Source organism: Lagopus muta, chromosome 7 (assembly GCF_023343835.1).
Source record: "Lagopus muta isolate bLagMut1 chromosome 7, bLagMut1 primary, whole genome shotgun sequence".
Lineage (NCBI taxonomy): Eukaryota > Metazoa > Chordata > Aves > Galliformes > Phasianidae > Lagopus > Lagopus muta.
In genome coordinates, this window is record NC_064439.1 from 38,138,679 (window position 1) to 38,159,436 (window position 20,758).

Here is a 20,758-nt window from a genome sequence, read left to right on the forward strand (position 1 = left end):
CAGGGAATTAACTGCATGAAAGATTACATGGCAGTTTTCCTTGTAGACATAAAGTGTGGGAGACAGTATTGAAGAAATGATGCATGCAGCACAGAATAAACAGGAGCTAATACCAGCACGGTAATGAAGTTAAGCTTACAGTACTAAACATCCATCAGTGTACTGCAAAGAAAAGGTCCGATGCATGTCATCGTAACTTCACAGGATTGCAGAACAAATGCAAGATTCATACTTTAAAAGATCTGACTAAACACAAATTATATTCTCTGAATGTCATTTCAAAACTCTCCCAAGCGATAAGGTGCAAGAGGGTTTCTTGTTTATGTGATATCCAGTGATATCCACTTCCCATCTTTTTTGTTGTTGTTGTAGTAATGGAACTGTCTCATTTTACTCTTGGGTGCTCCTACAGAATGAAGCTCATGTAACCAGCACTTCCACCTGAAGGATGGCGGTAAATCTGTTCTCTATATATACAGTGCTGATCTTACTTACATCTACTCTGCATATAAAAATGTGCAAAATATATATTTACAAAGCATTTACCTTTTTTATCCATCTACTAAAATTCTTGATGTGGCTTTTATCACATTTCTTACATTGTAATCTCCTCTTTTCTGTTTGCAAAAATTGTTCTTTTCATATTCAACTCAGTCACGTGCCAACCATATCCAGCCACCACCACAGACTCCCAAGTCTATTTCTTTTAATTTAAAGCCTCTTTTTAGATGGTGTATATCTTAGTGTCTTAGCTATGTTGTTTCTATTACCCATAATGTCAGTCTCATTCAATTATTTGTCAGGATTTCTAATACATTTTATATTTTTTTCTGATGCTTTCTCATTTCCAATAGTTTATAATAGTTCCAAATAGAATAAGTCTATTTTCAGATCCACACTTGTATATTCTCTCACTCAAAACCTATTATTTCTGCCCCTCAAACGCCCCGAAGAAAGATTTTCTATCATTATTTTTCTATTTCTACTTGTTTCTCATTCGGAAAGACCTCGCTTTTTCTTAGCATTCAACATTTTCTTCTGTCATATGTGAAAAATAGAATTGCAGAATTTGTAGCAATTTTTTGTTGCTTTCCAGACCTGACAGCACTTCTGCAGCAGGGTAGGGCAGGTTGCCCAAGTTACAAAGTTGATGGATATTTCTTTTTGCATCTATTGTCTTCATCAAAAAACAGAAATACCATTCCAAAGAGAGGCTGTCTCTAGCCTAGTATCCCGTGTCTAAAACAATCAAATTAACACAATTTTGAAGTTCAAAGGTCTTAAATTTAAATAAATCTTTGTAGTTCTCATTCTGCAGGGCATCTGTAGATACCAACAACCAAAAGTCTAAGATTGGCAAAGAAGACTTACTTCAATTATTTAATTTGTATTGATTTCAACTTACTGTTTTAAGTTTTCGGATCTCGTGTTGTAAGCTCCTTTTTGTATCATGTGGGGTTTTTGTTTTGTATTTTCTTGTTGCAGAGTAACTCTTTGCAGATTGGCTTTTTTTTTTTTCCTTCCCAACACTTGCATTCATTGCAGTAGAAGCATACGCCAAAAGCCTTTAAAATAAAATAATAAAAAAAAATGCTGTATTTTCACAGCCCTATTCAAAAAGTATCAAATTATAAAAATCAACTGAAAGTGGTATAGGTTAATATTACCAAAAACAATTATAATATCCATATTCTACAATAAGAAATAAGAATAAACTTGTGGTATAAAAACAAAATATCACAAATACACTTAAGGCTCTGTAACAGAAGTACTCTAAATCAGTAAGGCCAAAGGCAATCGTGTGGAAGATTTTGCCTACATCACGCTCTACTAATTTCTGTGAATGCTTTGGCATGAAGAACTTAGCTTTTAGTGTGGCCTCAAGTTAAAATAATCCATTTTCAAATAAAAGCACTGAATTATCATATGGGGAAATCATACATATCTGGAAAAAAAAAAACAAGTAAGCAAACAAAAAGCTGAATTTGAAAGTCAGATCTCTATCTGAATGATAATTAGTTTTTACAAATAAATAACCTGATTTTGTGATCCCATTGAGTTTTTCTAAATTGCTTCTGTTGTTATCTTCCAGAGGCACACAAGGTTTATGTGGTGTTTGAGGAAGAGTCCTGGACTTCTCACTTACCTGAGAATGTAATGTTTAACGCTCAGCTCATTTGCACTGAGCAGGAAGTAACAGCACAGGATTACAGAGGAAATGCTACACTGAGGAAGAATTTTTGCCACCTCATATAAGAGGCTGGTGTTTAAATAGACTGATTTTTCATACCACTCATCTGCCAAAACAGCTGACGAGGCCAGTGGGAAAAGAGAACAGGCTCTTTGGAGACTCTGAATTCTATCTGTTAAAAAAAGTCTCGACTTTCAGCTCTCATCATGTCTGAACTATGTATTACTTTCAGAGTGCCCTAAGTACCTTCTTACAGATTTTCATTCTGTGTTTTGCCTCTCAAAGTGGTTGACCGTATCATTAACAGATAGGCCGGTCAGTTAAAAATTCTAGAGGCTTACAAGACCAGAATTATTCCTCTGCTCTTAAAGCATGCTTCAGATACGTCTCAATAAAGAGGCAAACCACGAGGACACGCAGATCGGACTGAAGTGCAATGAGCTCATAGTGATGGTCGTGCAAAAAGCACTGCGCATTCTTTCTGCAGACCTCCTAACGTGTGATTTGTCCTAAGTAACTGTACTTATACAGGAAGCTCTTTCTTAGAGGGTGCAAAACAACTAACCAACGAACGTAGCCACTCCCGTAATTCTCATCTTCTCACTGCCTAGAGCTCCTGGAGAAGCTGATATCCTCTGCTCCAGGAGACTTCCAGGGACGAGCGTCTAAACCACCTCAGCACCGCTCACAGCCCCTCGTCCCAGCGGACAGGCAAACCCAAACCCGCGCTCCAAGGCAAGTTCCGGCAAGTTCCCGCACGCTCCCTCATCCCTTCCCGCCTTCCCCTAAGCGCGCGCCGCCGCCGCCCACTGCCCGCATCGAGGCTGTGCAGAGGGTTGGGCCGCGCCTGCGCGGCAGCGGCTCGGGGCCGGCCACGTAGGGTGCGCAGCTGCGGGCGTAGCGTGGAGCCGCAGATGGAGCCTCCCCCCAGCGCAGCAGGTAGGGGCGGCCGCCCGCCGCGGAGCGCTCACCCCCGCGCCTCCTCTTCTCGTCGGCGCCTCGCCACGGTTTCCTGTGGGAAGTCCCCGCTTCTTCTCCGCGCTGGGCGTGGAGGAGGATGGCCGCGGGAGGCTCGGCGGGCTCGGGCTGCCCCCGGGTGCTCGCGGTGTGGGGGCTCCGTTGCCCGCCTCCGGCCTCTGCCTCAGCGCTGTGAGCGCGGCGCGGGCCTCAGGCTCCCATCAGCGGCAGAACTCGGCCTGAGCCCTGGGACAGCGAGATCTGCGTGCCCCGGGAGCTTCGCCGTGCCTGCCCGCCTGCCTGGGAGTGAAGCAGCGAGCTGTCCTGGGCCTCGCGTGCACAAGTGTCCCGGTGGCTCGTGGCTGTGTCCCATTGCTGAGTTCTAACCTGTGGCCTAGCAGTAGCACGAGGTGCATATGAGCACTACGTTCCTGAGGCTTGTCCCTTTTGCAGGCACACATGTGTTACAAGGTCAGGCTTTCAGCAAGGTGAAAGCTGCCAGGGCATTCACATTGCCTGTCTTGCCTGTGCCTTGCTTGATGAGGCACTGGCCTCAGGAACCAAAGGGTGCTGGCCGTTTCTTGCTCCTGATGGCAATGGCTTGAGTCTGGCTTTCCAGATCCTGCTGATAAGGCACTGCTGTGGTGCTCAAGCTCTTGTTTTGTGGATGGCACATCTAAGTGTTGGAGTGGTAGAGTTAAGAAAATAGCATAAAACTTCTGCTGTGCAACAGCTGGTGGTAGTTGTCAACAGCACAGTTTTGCTGTCAGTTATCCTTTAAAAGAAGTTTCTAGTAATCACAATAGCTGAAATTAAGCTATCGTTCATTCTTTGTATGACAAAGAGGATGATTCCAGATTCTGACATATAGCAGCAATGTTTTGCATCCACGTTTGTTCCTGCTGTTACATGACATGTGCCTCCCACCCTGTACTGTATTTTTTTTTATCTGTAGTGGTAGTCCTGAGCAGGTACTTTAGATATATACTCCTACACCAGTACTGAGATTGATCTGCTAAGCAGCAGCATTGCTTACTGACACCTCGCTCAATCTGCGACCTTGTTTTCCTCTAGCTTATCTCCCCACTAGCCCTGCCGTCAGTCCCTAGCTGTTACAACTCTGCTGAAAACCTCAGAACCTGTACTGAAAGCAGAGATGTCTACGTGAGATTGTGGAGAGAGTGGAACAATAGCTGCGAGAGGTGTGAGATGCTCTGTTTGTATCAGTAAGGTGTTAACTCAGATACCCTGGTGCGGTTGTCATCATTAACTGCTTCTTGGCTCGTGTATGAGAAAAAAAAAAGAGGAAAAATCACAGTTGAATAAATAGTTACCATGAGTGATGCTCCATTTATGGTTACAAAACACACAAATGTTCTTGTGCCTTTGCCAGGCAGTAGAGAGTGAGTGTCAGGGAGTCCTCTAAGGTTCAGAATGTAGAAGCTGTGAATCATGTCACAATTTTTATGGAAGGAGGCTTTTTGACAGCCCTGGTTTGGGAAGAAGCTGTGGCTCTGTTAGTAGGTGATTCCAGTCATAGAATGGCTTGGATTGGAAGTGACCTTAAAGATCATCTAGTTTGAGCTCCCTGCTATGGGCAGGGATGCCACCCAATAAATCAGACTGCCCAAGGCCCCATGCAGGCTGGCCAGTAAATGAATTAGTAGATAAGTCATTTGAGAAAACTATGCATTAACATGATTTTGTGTTATCCTTCTTAAGAATGAATGTGCTACAGCCCAACGTGGGAGTTTTATTTATTGGCTTTTTTTCTGTGTGTGTGTGTGTGTGTGTGTGTGTACACCACTTCCAAAATTGTCATTGTTAATATGTGACTTTCAGTAGTAGGTGCCATGGGTTATTGGAAGGCACGTTTTCTTTTTAACATGCATTTGGTTGTAGGTGTCATTTTTTTTAAATAATGATGTCTGAATCCCTTTCTGAGAACTCACAAATGCTTAAAGAGAAAAGTGAGGTTTCTGATAGTAGTTTGGATAAGCAATGCAAGGCTTGGCACCTACCCTGGATATTTTTAGGGGCTTTAAAAACATAGGGACTTAATCTTTTTCTTAAGTTGCTTGAAGTGTCTGAGTGTCTTGTCATTTGAAAACCAGGGTGGTTAAATACAGTAATAATGTATCAGTGAAAGGACTGAACTGGCCTTCTAGAATGGTTGGGGCTTGTTTTGAAATGCCATGGACAGTAAAACAGAAATAGAAGAATTATGGATATGTATTCATAGGTTCAAAAGATAGGGAGAAATAATGGGAGAAACAGCAATGTCAAATTAAAAGGAGAAAATTCTACAAGTGAAAGGAAGAACAGTTTCACCTTGTAATTACAAAAATGTCCTTACATAACACTGGTGATCAAGAACGTAAGTTACCATCGAGAAGGGTGTTACATCAGATTGACCTTTCTGATGTTCTTAGTGTCTTTGGCCTGTGTCAGAAATGTAGATGGAGAGGATAATAGTGATGCATTGAAGTTGTTTAACTGCCCATTATAGAGAACTGTTATGGGAAAAGAACTAAGACATGGATGATGTATTGGGACGCACCAGCTGAATAGTTTGAAAGGATCCTTTAGAGTTTAAAATCCAGAAAAACATCTTCAGTAATTTTGTTAATGTAACCAAAAGGCTCTCAGTTTTCTCTCCATGTCAAAACGCCTCATGCTGTGCAACTTTTGGCAAACTGAACGATTACTTGTGTTTTTGGATCATATGTATGCAATATTAGTTTTTAAGGTCTCCATTGATTCATTTGCTGTGTGCTGATTGTTCATTAAATCTGTTAGGGCAGAAATCATGATGGATAAGGTAGGCATTGTTTTGTCTTCTTTTTTAATCATCACTTTCATTAGAAAAAAAAAAAACAAAAAAACAAAAAACAACAAAAGAATGGTGTTTTGTCCTGATATTCGAAATACTTTCTCTTAATTCATGTGTGGTCTTTGTTATCTGAAATGAAAGATGTAAACTGCACAGCCAGATATACTATTCAACTATGCCTTGAAAAAAGTGATTGAAGAGCTAAATACTCAATTCCTTAAAGATGTTAGGCAGGATTTCTAAATGAAACTTTTATTTTCAAGGTTTGCATGAAAGATGAGAGGAGTGTGTCATACTCTTGCCATTCTTAATGTCATTGGCATCTCCTCTGTTAGTGACTGGGGGTTTCAATGGTTTATAGATTTTCCTGTGCCTCATCTTCATCGAAATGCAGGTTACTTTGCACTTGGTTACTGATTTCTTGGTTCAGTTTTGAATGGACACAAAGTTCTGTAATGCGCTGGTTAGGTCTACTTTATGTGATGTGTTTGTTTTGGCTTATGTTCTTTGGATAGTCTGTGGTGTTTGTGGACCTTCCTCTGTTTCATTTTCCAGGTGGAAGTGAGCAGCACGTTCTTGGACAACATCCCTTCTTAGGTAGGGTGTGGGGTAGTAGGAGTTGTACCTTTGTGACCAGATTAGACCATGAGTGCTCAAATGTTTGGGCTTCACGTAAAAAGCATGAAGCCTTGTATGTAGGAATCCAGCTGCATTGTGGCAATGTCAGTTTTTGCTGTCTCAGGAAGTACAAATTGTGTATTTTGATTCTGAAATAATTGCTGCCTAGTGTCTTTGTTCAAGTGATGAGAAGTTGTGTTTAGAGAAATTTTACATCAGTTTAACAAGTGAATAATGCAGAAGGAATAGAATTCAGAACAAGTAGAATTCTAAGTAGTAACATGCATTGTTGTTACTGCCTTCTTATTTTGTGTATTTTGCTGGAATTCTCATTTACAGTTGTCTGAAGGGATTTGGGTTGGTTTCCTTTTAAGTAGCTCACACCCTAAGTTTTCCTAACTGGCAGCTCTGCTATTCCTGTGCAGTAGTTAAGACAGCATGAATGAACAAGCATAGTAAATATTAAGCCCCGATCTGCATTTGATTCTTTGGGTCCTGGCTATGTTATGTGATAAGGAGTGGAAAAAAAGCAGCAACCAAACCACCCTGTGTCAAAAATCTCCATGTGCAACTCCAGGCTTGGCTTTACTGTTGATTTATGAGCATTTGGAAGCCACGTGTAATTAACAAACAAGTGTGCTCTGTCAGGTTTGTTTTTCCTTTTCTTTCTAGATATTACAGACTGTAATACAGCCATTGCTCATTTTTAGTGAACAGTATTCTTGCAATCGAGTACTGCCATACTGCTAGAACACACGAGCCCCAAAGCAAAATGTAAGATAACAAATTCAGCCAGTGAAAAAGGTGAAAATTGACTTTGAGGTGATGATAGAATGGTGAGAAGTTAAAGCTTTGGAAATTTTCCCTGGTGTTGTCATCCCTGTACTCCATCTTAATTTAAAATGATGTGAATATTAGATAGAAAAATCTCAAAATCTGTAACTTTTTAAATACAAATAAATTTATTCATATACAGCTTTAAAAAAAGGCTACTGTATAAAGAAAATGAGCTGATCAGCCTCTTTTGCTTTTCAATCAGGATTTCAGGGTATCACATACATTACTTTGCTTGGATTATAACACTTCCCTGACTTTATGTTGTCCTTCTGTACTTTAAAACCTTGGTAGAAAGCAAAGTACTTAAGACTCCCAATTCCTCTGCGAACACTGACGTGCAAATGAAGTTACCAGACTTGGTGGCGTTTCAGGTATGCGGGAAAATGTTCTTTCCTGGTCCATCGTGAGCTGGTTCACACTGGATGTTTCGGACTGGTGAAATTCACTGCCTTTAGCTGGATCCCGAATGTGGGACAGAATTTTAAAGGAGTATGCTGAAACTGTTTTGTCATTTTGGCCCTGTGAACTTCTTGGAGTAAGGGCGCAGGAGTTCCTTCATGGGTTATAGGTCTGTATAGGGAGTATTAATTTCATCTTCAAGAGGCGTTTTTTAAAAACTACAATTGCGGGAAAAGATCTTCCAAGATTTTTGGAAGCACCTGCTTTTTTTCTGCCTGTGGTTTTAATAGATCTCTCTCTAAATTTCTTGTGATGATGTGTGACTTTGATATAGAATAGAGGCTTCAGGTAATTGGTAACATACTCAGTGATATAGACCCTTTTGATGACTATTTTTATGGTGCACATATACGCACATGACTTACAGATCTTATATGAATTCATGCTAACTTGTTGTTTAATCCAGGTTGGAGAAGCTAGGCACAGTAGCAGCTATGAAAGTCTTGAGTGCATTCTTTTCCTGAAGGAGTTATAAGCCGTAGCTCTTCGCCCATTCTAAATGCAACTAAAATAAGTCTGACGTGGGCTTTGGAGCCAGTACTCTGATGAAAGAAACATTTGCCTGTAAGCATACAATTAACACTGCACTGCTGTTTCTTTTGTTAAGAAAAGTATACTTTCCAGTCAGCTTTGTAATAAGCTCATACGAAGCCATGAGCTTCGTAAAACACAATAGTTGTATGCTGTCTTTACAGTATATGGATTGTTTTTGTCAAGGGATACAAAAAAACATTAAACCCCTGAATTTAATGCATTTTGTTAACTTGTTACTCATTGCTTAACTCATCATTTATACTTTCTTATTGAAAGGCCGTATTGTTTCTTATTAAATCACCTAATGTAGTACTAGTATTAGCTTGAGTTAGTATTATTTTTTTTTTAAAGTCACTAGATGAACAACCAAGGGCATCCAAATTACAAGCAGAGTAACCAGAAATGCATGTTCCAAAAACTTCTGTTGGAATTGCTTAACGCAGTTCCTGTTGGATGCTATAGGTGTGAGGCAGGGAGGTAATAAAATTTACACTGCGTCGTTGTTCAAGGAAAGATTTCATCTTGGTATCTCCTTTCTGTAATAGTCTTCTATTCAGTATGACAAGCTGCTAGAGTTCCTTTCATTATTAAGACTGTAAAGCAGCTTCATGTTCCTTCTCTCTCTTGTCCTCTTAAAGGCTTGCTGTCCATTACACAGGCCTGTGCTGTGGTCTTCTCTCCAGGCCTCCCTGGATCCTACAGCTGGAGGCTAGAAGGCAAAGAGAGCGTTTCAGTCATCTCCTGGTTTCCCAGCTTCAGTGCAGGGAACAACGTGTATTCTCTACTCTTCTAGCGCTTGCATCCTACTGATGCACATATTTCCTCGCTTTTTTGTCATTTATAGAAAAATAATGAAAACCATTAAACAGAATGGTTGCATCCTTGGCTTTCCATGGCACTAGATAGCTTTTGCAGCTGAGGGTTTAATCAACCACAGAAAACTATTGCAAATGTGGCCTTGTGCCCTATGTATTGTATACAATCAGAGCTGTTTCAGGCATTGAAATTTACCAAAACCCCCAGATTTTATTTGTGTTAAGAAAAGAAATGCTTTAAAATTGTTCTCAATATTTCACCAAATAGGAGCATCTCATAGTTTTGTAATCTCTACCCTTAATTCTTTACAGTACCCTGAAGTGGCATGGAAAATAGTTTCCCTTTCAGAGGGATACTTAGTTTTCTATAGATTTTGTTCTTGTGTCTTTTATTCTGGCAACTGCAAGCTTAGGTCTTTGAGCCGTTGTGTTCCATGTCCTTGTGAGAAGCGGCAGCGTTCTGTAGTGTGCTGATGCAGTTTTGTCTGGTAGCTTTATTGCACCAATTGCTTGTTACATTTTGTAGCCAGATTTGTTCTTGTAACATTTTGTAGCCAGATGCTGAGAACGTCTCAAGCAGCCTGTGCGGCAGACCAGGCAGAGTGCAGAAGGTGGTAGATAGGAACCAAAGGTATCAGCTCTCAAACAAGAAAAGCTAACTGTAAGAAAGCCTAGGAATAATTCTATTATTCTTTTTAGGAATAATTCTATTATTCTTTAATAATTCTATTAATATTATTTTGAAGAAAAAATAAAACAGTAGGCAGAAAACATAGTAGGTGTATTGTAATGCAGATTGCGTTGGGACTAGTTGGCAGCAAATCTGGTATTAGAATAAGAAATATATTTCTTAGTGCAGGCTAGTGAACTATCTAAAGGGAAAACACTACTTATTATTCTAGGAAATCTAATATAGTTGAAAAAAGGCAAAAGGAATTGGTAGCTTCACATCATGACTGTCTCATGTTTTTTGATGAAGTCTTGCTTCTAAGGTGTTATTTCTTTGAAAGTTCTTGCCATGTAATGTTAGCTGCAGAGCTGATGTAGTTAGGTTGATGTTGAACTCTTTGCAAGTGCTTACAGGTTGCTATCCAGAAGTACGATTATTCCACACACAACCTTTTTCTATTTGGTATCTGATATTGTTAATGTTTGCAGCTTATTTTTGTTTGACGTTCTGTATAAATGCTAGGGATACCAACTTCAGGAACGCGTTTTGAAGTCTCTGACTGAAAATTGCCATTCATTTGATATAATGAATAGTTTAAAATCAAAGAAGAATAATAAAATGCTTTAGACAATGCAGTTGAAAATCATGAGTAAATACTGTGCTTCTAAAGCTGAACATCTCTTTTTGACCTGTTTAGAGATACAGATACATGTGGGTGCAGAAATCTACCACCTTGGCTGTACAAAATGATTTGAATTGCCTGTGCTTCCTATGGTTTAAAGGCTGATACTTACCAATAAACCTTTAAAGAAAAAAACTCCTGTATATGAGACCATGAGTGGTCTTCATTCTTGTTTCTTTTTTACTGTTCCTTAATTGCCTTTAAATGACTGTCGTTGCTCTCTTCTGGTTCTTCTTACAGGACACTGCCCCGTGTCCTGAGTTGCCCACAGGTGCTGATGTGATGAGGGTGCACAGTGCCAACTGGGGGCTGCCTAATTCTCTGCTTTGGTGGCAGCTGATGTCCCATTAACAAAGAAAAAATAAAGGCATAGGCTGTAGTTTGAGCCAGTGGTGCTTGTGGTAGCTGTAACCTTCCCTGCCCTTGTTCCTGCTCTTGCACAGTTCTTTCTCATGGACCACTGAAGTTTCATAGTGAAATAGACTGGGAAATTTATCTAGCTGAAAAATTGCATGACAAGAAATTTATTCAGTGTCCAATCAAATTCACTTCCCTTTTCAGTCCTCAGGCCTGCAGAGAACATCTGTGGGTGCAGAGGGAAGAGCACTGCAGGCACTGGGATAGAGCAGGACTGTAGGAGTGCCAGCTTGTTTTGGCTGAAGTTGCTCAAAGTAGAGCTGAGGCATGTAGTTCAGCGGTGCTGTTTCTGCCTTACCATTTGGCTGAACTTATTTGTCCTGCTTCTTAGGAGATGTGCTTTAAAGCTCTATGACACCTTACATTTTACTGTACAAATGCTCTGTACAGTACTTGTAGTACTGATACTCTGAAGAACTGTCAGAACTGTATTTAATTATAATTCTGTTCTCAGTCATGAGAATCAGAGCATAAAAGGAAATTAATTTGTGTTTAATATTTTTGCTGCATAAGAGACTTTATTTCCTTTCTTTTGCTGTAGAAGTTTTTAACAAGAAATTTTTCAGATGAAAGGAAAGGTTTTAGTTCTAATTCTGGGGATTGGTCATTATAGCATCTGTTTCGTGACCAGAGTCACCCAGCAGTATCACAGATAAAATGCTGCAAAACCTCACCATGCAGCCTCATAATGTTACTAAGCTTTAAAAGGTGAGGCATTAGAAATGACTAGAGGAACGTCAATCTGTTTCTTTTTGATCTAGAGATAACTGCAGATGCTCTGAAAATTAGTGTGTTTGAAATGAGGTAGATAACTTAAATTTTTCTCATTTCCTTGACTTACTACATCACACTTTTTCTTCCATCTAATCTAAATATCTTAATGTTATTTTAAAATGATGATTGTCACTCAGTATAACAGCGTATCTGACAGGTTTCATAATGAGAGCATCACAGCTGATTCTGTGTTGAAGAATTGTATCAACATCAAAAGGTAAATAAATAGTGTGTTTGAGGAGGAAAATCAGGTATTCGGTATAATGATGTTGAGCTCTACAGTGTTCTGAACAAATGTTCTGTAAAGGGCTTTTAAATCAGAAGCTAAGAAGGAGAAAGCTGTGCTCGGTAAATTCTCACCCCTTTGTTCTGAAGAGTTGATCTAGAAACAAATTATTGCAGTTCCAAGTGATCTCTGTTGTGAGTAGTTGTACTTCTCATCCATAGAACTGAATTCTGTTCAGAGGCAACTGCACGCAAACCACAGCTCTATATTTAAATCCAGAATTCAGGCATCAGTGTTTTCTCATGTTGATTTTCTCAGTGAGGAAACTGACTGATGCTGTGTTTAAGGGAATGGTTGTTTGTGTTTCTTTTCAAAGAACCGAAGTCTTCCATATAGTAATACAAGTTTAGATTCTGCTCTAACATGCTATATTTCTCTGCTTTATTACATGAGCTGAAAAGCTGTGGATTATTTAGATAACACAGATAGAAAAATGTTAATATCTTGAATTAAACATAACTCTAAATCTCTGTGCTGTCTTTATGCCGATGTTTCATTTAGTAAGGTACAAAGGAGAAAGTGCCACCAGATTTTTTAAATTTCTTTCATTATTTTTGGTTCATCTTGCACATTGAGCACAACAGAAAATGTTCAGGATAATGCTTGTGCCTGGATATGAGTCATTTCAAATCTTGGGACTTTCCTGCTTTTACGTGTAGTTCTTCCATGGTATTTTCTGCTGTTGGTTTGTGACAGATTTTATATCTTAGTATCTGTTCTACAAACAGTGTTGTGTTATTTCCGTAGACTGATTTTTCTCTCTTAAAAAAATAACATCTTCCTTTTATTTTTGTTTCTGTCTCTTTTGCAGAGAATTCTAAGCTGAGACATGTAGAAAAAGATGTCTTGATTCCACAAATAATGAGAGAGCGAGCTAAGGAGCTGTGTTCAGATAAAGTGCAAGGTAAGAGTCAAATATACATCAGGAGATCTGATGTATTCACTTCTATGCCCTGAACATAATCCTTGTTTTTGGAGACAAGTAGTCAGAGAATGAATATGTATGGTCAGCATCTTGATGCTTGCTGTGAAACCAATAATGCAGTCTGTATCTAGATCTGCCATGTTGGCCTTGGCTGCTTGGTAGTGTGGAGTGTTTATCAAAAGAACTTTGTTCTTGATTGGTTCTGATTGATAGAAAACTTTACATGTTTTGATTTGGATTGTGCCATAAGTGGGAAACGCAAGAGTTACTTGTCTGTATTATTTGATGCTTGTGTAGATGAAATTGCTTTGTGTGACCCTGCAGGTTGGGCCTCCGTTATTATTATATATTTATTAACAAAGTGTATCCTTTCCCTCATCAGTGCTTTAGTGATGTATGTGCACAGAGATACCTCATTAGACAGAATTTCTTTTAGGCTGATGCGTTCTGCTTTGGTATTCTTTAGTTTCTTTTAAATGTTACTGGTTAAAAAGAAAAGTGTGAGTGCACTGTATCCAAAATATGTGGACTTAGTAATTAATTATAAATATGTTCCCTATATAGTGTATTGTGTACATTATGAAACGTGCAAAAATAAAAATTAAAAAAGAATGCAATAAAGATAAAATCAGCCAATCAGATTGTGTTACACATTTATATCTTTAACAGATGGGTTCAAATCCTGCTGAAACTTCTTCTGTGATTTTTAAATAGGTTGGAAAATTTGGTTTCCATACAGATGTATCAGAGGGTTTTATAGGTGAGACACTTGCATTGTTTTCAGAAACAGTCAATAACAGTGGATGCATTTTTAAACATCCATTTTCAAAATGATCTCTCCATAGCACAAGTGTCTTTTGAAAAGCAGTTACTTTCTCTCTCTTTGCTGAAGCATCAACTTCACCTTGAAGGGACACATCAAGTGGGTTTATTTATTTCTTTTGAATATGTCTGCCAAGCTGCAAACTACTCACAGCCACCTGTCATCAGAGAAAAGGTCAGCAAATCTGCAACGCTTATTTCTTTTACACAAAAAGACAAAAAATAATAAAAATAAAACAAAAGCCAAGAAAAAAAGAATGCTTGAAGTTTGACAACTCTTTTAAGCACTCTGTTGCAAGATAACCAGCAAACCTCCCCGTGGTGTGAAAGATTTTCATGGTATTTTGTATCCGTAGTCCTGTACGGATTCTGCTGGTTGTTTTTGATAGAGATAACTACACTGCTGACATCCTGCTGCACTTTGTGCTTTTCTGGCTCCAACATGTTTGCTGCAAACACCTGATGATGAGTAGTGCCTTGGAAAAGTTGAACGCTTGGTGTTGTCTGTAACCTTTTTCAGGAATCCTTTTTTTTTTTATTCCCATGAAAGCAGCTGCTCTGTCAGTGGTTACACTTGCACAGTTCTTCCCCAAGTCATTGGTTTTTAAGCACGGGTGTTTCCCTGAAGGTGTGTGGCTTTTAGTCTTCTGCTATTAGAATAGTCTAGTAGACTTCAATTATGAGGCCAAGTAGCAAAGTGAAGTACTGGATTTGGTACTGTGACTTTAAATAACACTGATTAGATTGTTATTGTTTGTACCTTGTGAGGTGTCTGGACAACAAGCTCTAACTAGGGCTAGAATAAGTATCAACTCTGCCATTTTTGTGTTTGGTTGTGATTGTGTTGTTTTCACAATCTTCAATTCACAGTTTCTTTACAGAAGTTTTTTTTGAACTACACATCTGTTTTCTGAGAATTAGATTTAGTTACAACCATATAGTATAATCCATAAATCAACTTAACCAGGCACACGCATACTGCTGTGCATCACAGCGTATTGAAAACAAGCAGATGACTGAGGGTACTGCTGTCACCCCTTTTACCTTGTGGATCACTCACTGTTGCCCTGAGACACCTCATTTATCTTGTGTGTCCTTCTGATACTGTTTGGACCGAAGGAAGGCACCAACATCAAGCTGTGTATTACTTATTGGTAATAGTAGTGATGTGGGTCATTGAAAGGGGATGTGAGTTAAAAATCCTGAAAATAATCCTGTCTCTCTCTTAGCTCTAAGCCAGTTTTGATGAAATTTCTTGAAAGTTAGAGGTGGAAGCTGAGTGTTTCCAGTGTATTTTTTAAATTAAATGAGTGAACAAAATCTACATTCATATTTCTTCTGAAAAAAGGTATCACTTCTATTTTGTTGTACTCCTTTCAATCTATACAGGCATGGAGAGCAACTCATGGGAAATGAAGGTTAAACAGTTTTGTCAGGAGAATTTCAAATCCACTGTGAAATGATTGCCGGAATGAATGTGTCTTGTTAGGACAGGAGGATAGTGTTAATCATGGGAAATAGCATAAAAAACATTGCCTGTAAACAATTACAAACTAGGAGCATAAGCTGTGTAATTAAGTAGTCAGAACTCCTGACAGGCAGTTTCTGTGCTATAGAAGATAGCATGTATGAACTGGTGCTGTTTATGTTAAGTAGCACAGCTACTTGTTTAACTTGTTCTTGTTTCTTCTACTCTGTGTTAATTTTGTTTGACCAACTTCTTTTAGTATACCTTTGTTTCATTTTGTCTCTAGGGAATTGTGATAAATATATTGTTAGTATAGGAGAAAAAGCTATTCTTCAAATGGGCTTTTACAGTCTTCTTGGTTGTGCTAGCTTCCTGTCTGTCCCTACAGGGAGCCCCTGTACATTCAGTAGTTCTCTGCATGAGCATGGGGTCCATCTGTATACAGGCCGTTACCTTAGCCTGCAGCTATACCACCTAGAGATGTGTGCTTATCAGAGCTAATAATGTGAGCAGCGACAGCCTGTCCAGCACGTGTTCAGGAGGCATCCAGAGAAAAGAAACCCCAAGGGTTAACAATAAAAAAGAATAAATAAGAAAAGGTTTTGTTAACTCAAGAGGTGATATTGCTATGCCAGCATGATTACATGGGTGACCCGTTGCTGTGCTGGGTTGTGTTAGCTTAGCAGAGTAGCTTAGGGATGACATAATCATGAAAATGTGTCCATTTTAAAGATAATTTTTAAAAACAAGTAAGTAAACCAGCCGTATTTCATTATACTTGCTGAAATTTATTTTGATTTTTTTTTCAAATTGTTGCAGTACAATGCCTGTAAGTGCTGCATGTTCCTTGAGAATTTAGGACATCTGAATTGCAGAATAATTTCTCTGCCCTGTGCTTAAGATTCAAGCACTCTTAGTGAAAATTACTGTGTTAATAGTTTTGGTAAGAAAATAAACATGCTTTTTGAAGAACACAGATGAATTTGTCATGACCAGGATGCCAACATGCCTTATTGTCTTAATGTCCATTAAGTATATGTACATGAAACTGTTAAATATCATACAGAGAGCAGTACTTTTCTTAAATGTAGTCAAACAAACAAAACAACCACGTTACATTGTCATGCAGGAACTTTTCAGAGTATTTATGCAGATGCTAGCATGCATCATGTTATACCCCTGTAATTCAGTCAGTGTATTCTTGGCATATAATAGAGGTGATTACAAACTTAAGTAGCTAAAAGGAGTGCTTATCTGCTGTTGCTGAATCCATTCCTTTTATAAAATAATTTATTAAGCTGTGTTACTTTGAAAGTTTCTAGTTTTAATTCGCAATTATAATATCTAAATTTTGAGTAGATTTCTTAAAATCGGTAAATATCAGGAATCTCAATTCATCTCTTATTTTGGAAAGGTTGTCTTAAGCTTTCTGAAACATCTGCTGTTTCAGCTTCCTGTGCTCTTCTTTCCATGACTTCTCTCTGCTGTGAAACCAGGAACATTCACCAAAAAACTGCGAGAACTTTGCTTGGTTTTGATTCTATGTACATAATAAATGTTTGTTCCATTTCTTAAGAGTACTAATTCTGCAGTTCAGAGTTACTGATGTTGAAATTTTTAACTCCTCGGGGTGAGGTAGAGAAGAACCCATCAGGACAGAAATATATAAACCATAGTACTGTAAGTATTGTACATTGAGTTAATTTTGGTTTTTAATAGCTTGTCTTGGAACAAGCAGAAATGCTTTTAGAAGTTACGGATTTTGGTTTTAAAGTTGTCTTAGGTTTAGATCCCCAAACGAAAGTACTCTGGTCATTGAGTCAGTCATGAGACTTTAATTTTGTTTACTTTTTTCAAAGTGATGTGTATTTGTTGTGTTAGAAAATACTTCTCCCTCCCTTCCCAAACCCCACAAACTTTTTTTTCTTGTGACAAGATTTTGGTCTAAACTTCTTTTTTGTCTTTTTCGTTTTGGCGACTGCTACTGATGAGTGGGTTTGGGCCTTTCACAGCAAGAGAGACTTGCAGATGTCTTCTGTCAGGTTCCCAGGATTTGTTTTGGTAACTGAATTGTATGCTTTTCACAGTGAGTACAGGAATAGCTACATCAGATTAGCTTGATTCTGCTATTAGGAAGGCAGTGAGGTAAAGGAAGCAGTTTGGATTATTCAACACTTGATCCTGCCTACAACTCTGCAGATAAGAATGCGGCTGTTTCTTGTTTGAAGTTTGTTATGGGAGGAATTAATTTGGCCAAGAGGACAGGATGTTCTGTACTTTTTTTTAGTATAAGAGGGAGACAAAAGGAAGATGGTTTTCCTTCTGTGGTAAGTTGGGAATCTTCTTTGTAGCATATGTACGTTGGTTCTGGTGTCTGTAGGAAGTAATTAGCAATGTGAATCCATTTGCCCTGAAAAATCTCTTAAGGTACTTGGCAATGCTTTAGAAATTGCTTTGGAAAGTGTGGCTGGAAAAGGACATTTCCAGGCAGTCACCCTCCTCCCATTCTCCATGTTCCCCATTAGCCCTCTCCTCCTCAGGGCTCGTGTTGATACTTAGTGAAAATGATTGGATGCAACACTACTGCAGGCTTCTCTACAGTAGAGCATGACCAGTGTCAACCAGAGTTTTGATAATGTGCAGTTACTCAACAGTCCTGTCACTGACATTATCTCTGTCCCCGTAGGGGCCACCTGCTCTCGACCGTGACCCTTACACCTGACAAATCAAACTCCATAAAAAGGAAGAAATTTCTGATTAAGGTATATTTGATGCTGCACATTAAAATGCCTACGTACATGCCTAGGTATTTGTCCTTCCAAAAAAAAGTGTGTGTGTGTATATGTAGGTGTACATATGTTCTTTTATAAGAAATGCAAGTACTGAAATATACAAAGCAGTGAATTTCAGCTTGATATGCTACTCAATGGTATTGCTCACTTTCCTTAACCGATGCAGACAATTAACCTATTGGTATGTATAATCTGTTCTGAGGTTAACACTGGCAGGTGCTAAGGCTGGTGGCGTCAGGAAATTAAATGGCAGCTCATATTTAAAAATATTGATCAAACTTATTTTCTTGAAGCAAATTGAAACTAAAGATAACTGAATTTTGCTCACCTGCTGAACTACACAGTGGAAAATATAATCTTTTTGAAATTCACGTATGTAAGGAATGTATATAAATATAATCAGCTGCTAATTGACCAAAGCAAAAAGATCAAGTAACTGATAACAATCAGTGAGATAGCATGGCATTTCCTGGTAGTATTTTTATTGAGCTGCTGTGACTGCAGATTTCTTACACGTGCTTTTGTTCATTGATGAGAATTTGATGGACAGCCTAAAAGGTTGCATGGGAGGAGTCATAAACTTTAACTGGAATACCCTTTTTCTATGGGAGGAGCAAAACAATGCTGCCTTGTCGCCTACAACTTCATTTTTTCAGAGAAAACCGAGTGACAAAATTGCAGATAGAAAAGGCGAGAAATGTTATCCTCTGCTGTGTTTATTTTCTGCTTATTGAAGTACAGTATAGTCACATTGTGCAAACCTCTCACCTTGTATGAAGCTATTGAGATTTCTGTTTGACACACTGTGTAGTTGTCAGCTATTTAAACAGTATGGATAGTTTTGATAGTGCTACAGCTATATTTAGTACTGGTAATGAATTGGTAGGTGTTTTCACCTGCTTGGTCTTCCTGAGGATGAGATGCTGAATTTTCATGATGTTCTTGTCTGTGCACTGTAGCTTTTATTTTAGGAAAAGATTCAGGTTGATATATTTCCAACAAACATTTACTCTCATCACATTTAAGCATGTGAGTGAATTAATACAATCTCTAGAGGGATTATGTTACATTGAGCCTTGCTCCAACAAACTGAGCAGAGAGAACAGCTATATGGAAATTACAATTTGAAGAAATGAGATCATAGATGTCTTTTTTTTTTTTTGAATGATACTTACAGTATTAACTAAACAAAGGTGATTTAGAAGGTTTCATAGAAAAGAAATATGAGAGCATATTGTGTTGCTTGGTGATGGAAATAGTAAGTATTCTAACTAGTGTTAGGACTTCCAATAAAATGTTTGGGGAGGGATTATTTTTTTTTCCTTCTCCCCTTCATGTCACTTCAGTCCAGCTGATCACAAGAAGTGGGTCATACTGCTAGCTTTACCATTGCAACTTAGTTGTGTAGGGTCTTTTTTTATTTTTTTTATTAGGGAATGGAACAGCTTTTACAGGGACAAAGAGAAATGAAATCACTTTCAGTGAAAGAAAGAGGCCTCATTATAGCCACCAACAGCAGTTATTGACAGCTACACTTCCTATTAACAAGGAGCATTTAAGAGTTTGGCTGTTGGATCTTTGGACTTGATCTAATTTGCTAGCATTAATTAGTTTCTTTTGAGCACAGACACTTGGTGCTCACAGCTATAGATTTGGAGGACTAATTAGGAAAGAAAATTGAACAGAATGGAGTAAGGCATTAACCTTCAACCATTACCAGCTGGGGCTCTGATAAAGACCACAGAGTCCAAATGCTCCTATTCATGCAAAGAGTACTCTAATGAATATCAATTTCAGCCAGGTTGCCACATCCTACAAGCACTGTCTTAATTTTGTTTCTCTTACCTGTTACAAAATGTTATGCGTAGACACTAAAGTGATGGTGATGGCTTGGAGTTCGTACCTTGATAGGTTGTCTATGTTGTGTCCACTCTTTTGGTTTTCTTAAATTAAAGATGTCATTGGTTTCCATTAAAGATCCCAAATTTCAAATTGTTTTCTCATCCCAGCGTAAATATATTAATACAGGATATTAACAAATGCTTGTTTAAATAGGGGATGCCTGTGTGGATTTGCATTACAGTAATGCACGAGCAGTACTACCCATGATAAGCACTGACCAAGTGAACTGCTGAAGTTTGAGTAACAGGATAGCTGCTTCTGCAAATCGTCAGAGTAGAGAAAGTATAGCATTGTGGTGCTGATTATCACATTACAGGAGAAAAACTGTTTTTTCGGACCTTGTATTTATAGTGTGAAATAAATATGTGTGAAAGGGAGGTATAAAAACAATCATCTTTTTTGTACCTTTCTTGGATCGTTGGAAGTGTTGGACTTGGAACCAAGGCCCAAATCCTCCTCAGCAGTTGTTTCCACTTTTTAGTCATGTCACTGCATGCTGACAAACTGCCTGTCAAATCTATCTCACTGCGTGTGTCTCTGTTGCTACTGCTTGTGTACCTGGGGGTTCCTTGCCCAGTAGTGAAAAGTGTGTCAGTCTCTTCTTTGATACTCTTTCTTTGGACTTTTTTCTTTTGGGAAGCACACTAACACTGATGTGCATCCTCTGACTTTGAAACAGTTGTATCTGTTTGGGTTATCTTTTGTGTTTAGCTCTTTAAGGCTAAGATTGCCTTGATGTGATCAAATTATTGTGAGTTCTCTTACTGGTAAGTTCC

The 20,758-nt window shown here is 38.6% G+C and overlaps 1 protein-coding gene and 1 long non-coding RNA gene across 2 annotated transcripts in view; one reads left to right on the forward strand and one right to left on the reverse strand.

Moving 5' to 3' along the window:
• The window catches only part of LOC125695765 (uncharacterized), a 46,406-nt gene extending 43,460 nt beyond the window's left edge, over positions 1-2,946 (reverse strand). The window contains exons 1-2 of the long non-coding RNA XR_007378054.1: positions 2,757-2,946; positions 1,406-1,565 (exon numbers count right to left, since the gene is read on the reverse strand). This is a non-coding gene — a long non-coding RNA (uncharacterized LOC125695765). The remainder of the gene's footprint in view (positions 1-1,405; positions 1,566-2,756) is intronic.
• Positions 2,947-3,002: 56 nt separating this feature from the next.
• Positions 3,003-20,758, forward strand: part of CMC1 (C-X9-C motif containing 1) — a 48,140-nt gene continuing 30,384 nt past the window's right edge. The window contains exons 1-2 of the mRNA XM_048950667.1: positions 3,003-3,130; positions 12,885-12,977. Coding sequence (XP_048806624.1) covers positions 3,106-3,130; positions 12,885-12,977 — 118 coding nt within the window. The 5' untranslated portion in view covers positions 3,003-3,105. The remainder of the gene's footprint in view (positions 3,131-12,884; positions 12,978-20,758) is intronic.